At 49.5% G+C, this 2,762-nt stretch overlaps 1 protein-coding gene across 1 annotated transcript; it reads left to right on the top strand.

Annotated features, from left to right (window-relative positions):
* Positions 1-696: 696 nt before the first annotated feature.
* On the top strand, positions 697-2,474 carry LOC140906109 (myb/SANT-like DNA-binding domain-containing protein 7). The gene is made up of 2 exons (XM_073329617.1): positions 697-1,279; positions 1,867-2,474. Exons 1-2 carry the CDS (start codon positions 697-699, stop codon positions 1,950-1,952), a joined length of 669 nt encoding a protein of 222 aa, XP_073185718.1. The 3' UTR covers positions 1,953-2,474.
* Positions 2,475-2,762: the final 288 nt, after the last annotated feature.

Below are 2,762 nucleotides of genomic sequence, written 5' to 3'. Positions count from 1 at the left end.
AAAGAGGCAGCTTCCACAGCACCAAAGGACTTGGAAACGTAGAGATAACCATTGTTTGCCAATGTACTTCTTTATTAACAGTCTTTTAGACATTAAATGGGAATGGTCTTTTGGACATCAGTATACATGGCACACTTTAGGAAGATAATTCTCAAACTACAGCCTAGATAGGGGCAAAGGGGCACAAACCTCCCAATAAAGGAACAGAGAGGGGGCCAATGATTCCCTACATTTGTGCTGCTTTTCTTTGGTGATTGCTCTGCCACATCAACCCCATTGAGAGACCAGTATGGAGCAGAACCACCATTGACAGAGATCAACCTTTCTCATAGAAGGCTAAGCCCTGGTCTACACTAGGACTTTAGGTCGAATTTAGCAACGTTAAATCGATTTAAACCTGCACCCGTCCACACAGTGAAGCCCTTTATTTCGACTTAAAGGGCTCTTAAAATCGATTTCCTTACTCCACCCCTGACAAGTGGATTAGCGCTTAAATCGACGTTCCCAGCTCGAATTTGGGGTACTGTGGACACAATTCGATGGTATTGGCCTCCGGGAGCTATCCCAGAGTGCTCCATTCTGACCGCTCTGGACAGCACTCTCAACTCAGATGCACTGGCCAGGTAGACAGGAAAAGAACCGCAAACTTTTGAATCTCATTTCCTGTTTGGCCAGCGTGGCAAGCTGCAGGTGACCATGCAGAGCTCATCAGCACAGGTGACCATGATGGAGTCCCAGAATCGCAAAAGAGCTCCAGCATGGACCGAACGGGAGGTACGGGATCTGATCGCTGTTTGGGGAGAGGAATCCGTGCTATCAGAACTCCGTTCCAGTTTTCGAAATGCCAAAACCTTTGTCAAAATCTCCCAGGGCATGAAGGACAGAGGCCATAACAGGGACCCGAAGCAGTGCCGCGTGAAACTGAAGGAGCTGAGGCAAGCCTACCAGAAAACCAGAGAGGCGAACAGCCGCTCTGGGTCAGAGCCCCAAACATGCCGCTTCTATGATGAGCTGCATGCCATTTTAGGGGGTTCAGCCACCACTACCCCAGCCGTGTTGTTTGACTCCTTCAATGGAGATGGAGGCAATACGGAAGCAGGTTTTGGGGACGAAGAAGATGATGAGGAGGAGGAGGTTGTAGATAGCTCACAGCAAGCAAGCGGAGAAACCGGTTTTCCCGACAGCCAGGAACTGTTTCTCACCCTAGACCTGGAGCCAGGACTCCCCGAACCCACCCAAGGCTGCCTCCTGGACCCAGCAGGCGGAGAAGGGACCTCTGGTGAGTGTACCTTTTAAAATGCTATACATGGTTTAAAAGCAAGCATGTGAAAGGATTACTTTGCCCTGGCATTTGCGGTTCTCCTAGATGTAGTCCTAAAGCCTTTGCAAAAGGTTTCTGGGGAGGGCAGCCTTATTTCGTCCTTCATGGTAGGACACTTTATCACTCCAGGCCAGTAACACATACTCGGGAATCACTGTAGAACAAAGCATTGCAGTGTATGTTTGCTGGCATTCAAACAACATCCGTTCTTTATCTCTCTGTGTTATCCTCAGGAGAGTGAGATATAATTCATGGTCACCTGGTTGAAATAGAGTGCTTTTCTTCAGGGACACTCAGTATAGCCCATTCCTGCTGGGCTGTTTGCCTGTGGCTGAACAGAAATGTTCGCCGCTGTTACCCACAGGGAGGGGGGAAGGTTGAGGGGGTAGTCACGCGGTGGGAGGAGGCAAAATGCGACCTTGTAACGAAAGCACATGTGCTATGTATGTAATATTAACAGCAAGGTTTACCCTGAAAGAGTGTAGCGACTGTTTTATAAAATGTGTCTTTTTAAATACCGCTGTCCCTTTTTTTTTCTCCACCAGCTGCATGTGTTTCAATGATCACAGGATCTTCTCCTTCCCAGAGGCTAGTGAAGCTTAGAAAGAAAAAAAAAATGCACTCGCGATGAAATGTTCTCCAAGCTCATGCTGTCCTCCCACACTGACAGAGCACAGACGAATGTGTGGAGGCAAATAATGTCAGAGTGCAGGAAAGCACAAAATGACCGGGAGGAGAGGTGGAGGGCTGAAGAGAGTAAGTGGCGGGCTGAAGAGAGTAAGTGGCGGGCTGAAGACAGGGCTGAAGCTCAAATGTGGCGGCAGCGTGATGAGAGGAGGCAGGATTCAATGCTCAGGCTGCTGCAGGACCAAACCAGAATGCTCCAGTGTATGGTTGAGCTGCAGCAAAGGCAGCTGGAGCACAGACTGCCACTGCTGCCCCTCTGTAACCAACCGCCCTCCTCCCCAAGTTCCATAGCCTCCACACCCAGACGCCCAAGAACGCGGTGGGGGGGCCTCCGGCCAACCAGCCACTCCACCACAGAGGATTGCCCAAAAAAAAGAAGGCTGTCATTCAATAAATTTTAAAGTTGTAAACTTTTAAAGTGCTGTGCTTAAAGTGCTGTGTGGCATTTTCCTTCCCTCCTCCACCATCCCTCCTGGGATACCTTGGTAGTCATCTCCCTATTTGTGTGATGAATGAATAACGAATGCATGACTGTGAAGCAGCAATGACTTTATTGCCTCTGCAAGCGGTGATTAAAGGGAGGAGGGGAGGGTGGTTAGCTTACAGGGAAGTAGAGTGAACCAAGGGGCGGGGGGTTTCATCAAGGAGAAACAAACAGAACTTTCACACCGTAGCCTGGCCAGTCATGAAACTGGTTTTCAAAGCTTCTCTGATGCGTACCGCGCCCTCCTGTGCTCTTCTAACCGCCCTGGTG

This window comes from Lepidochelys kempii, chromosome 2, assembly GCF_965140265.1.
Source record: "Lepidochelys kempii isolate rLepKem1 chromosome 2, rLepKem1.hap2, whole genome shotgun sequence".
NCBI lineage: Eukaryota > Metazoa > Chordata > Testudines > Cheloniidae > Lepidochelys > Lepidochelys kempii.
This window is presented reverse-complemented; position numbering and strand designations above follow the sequence as displayed.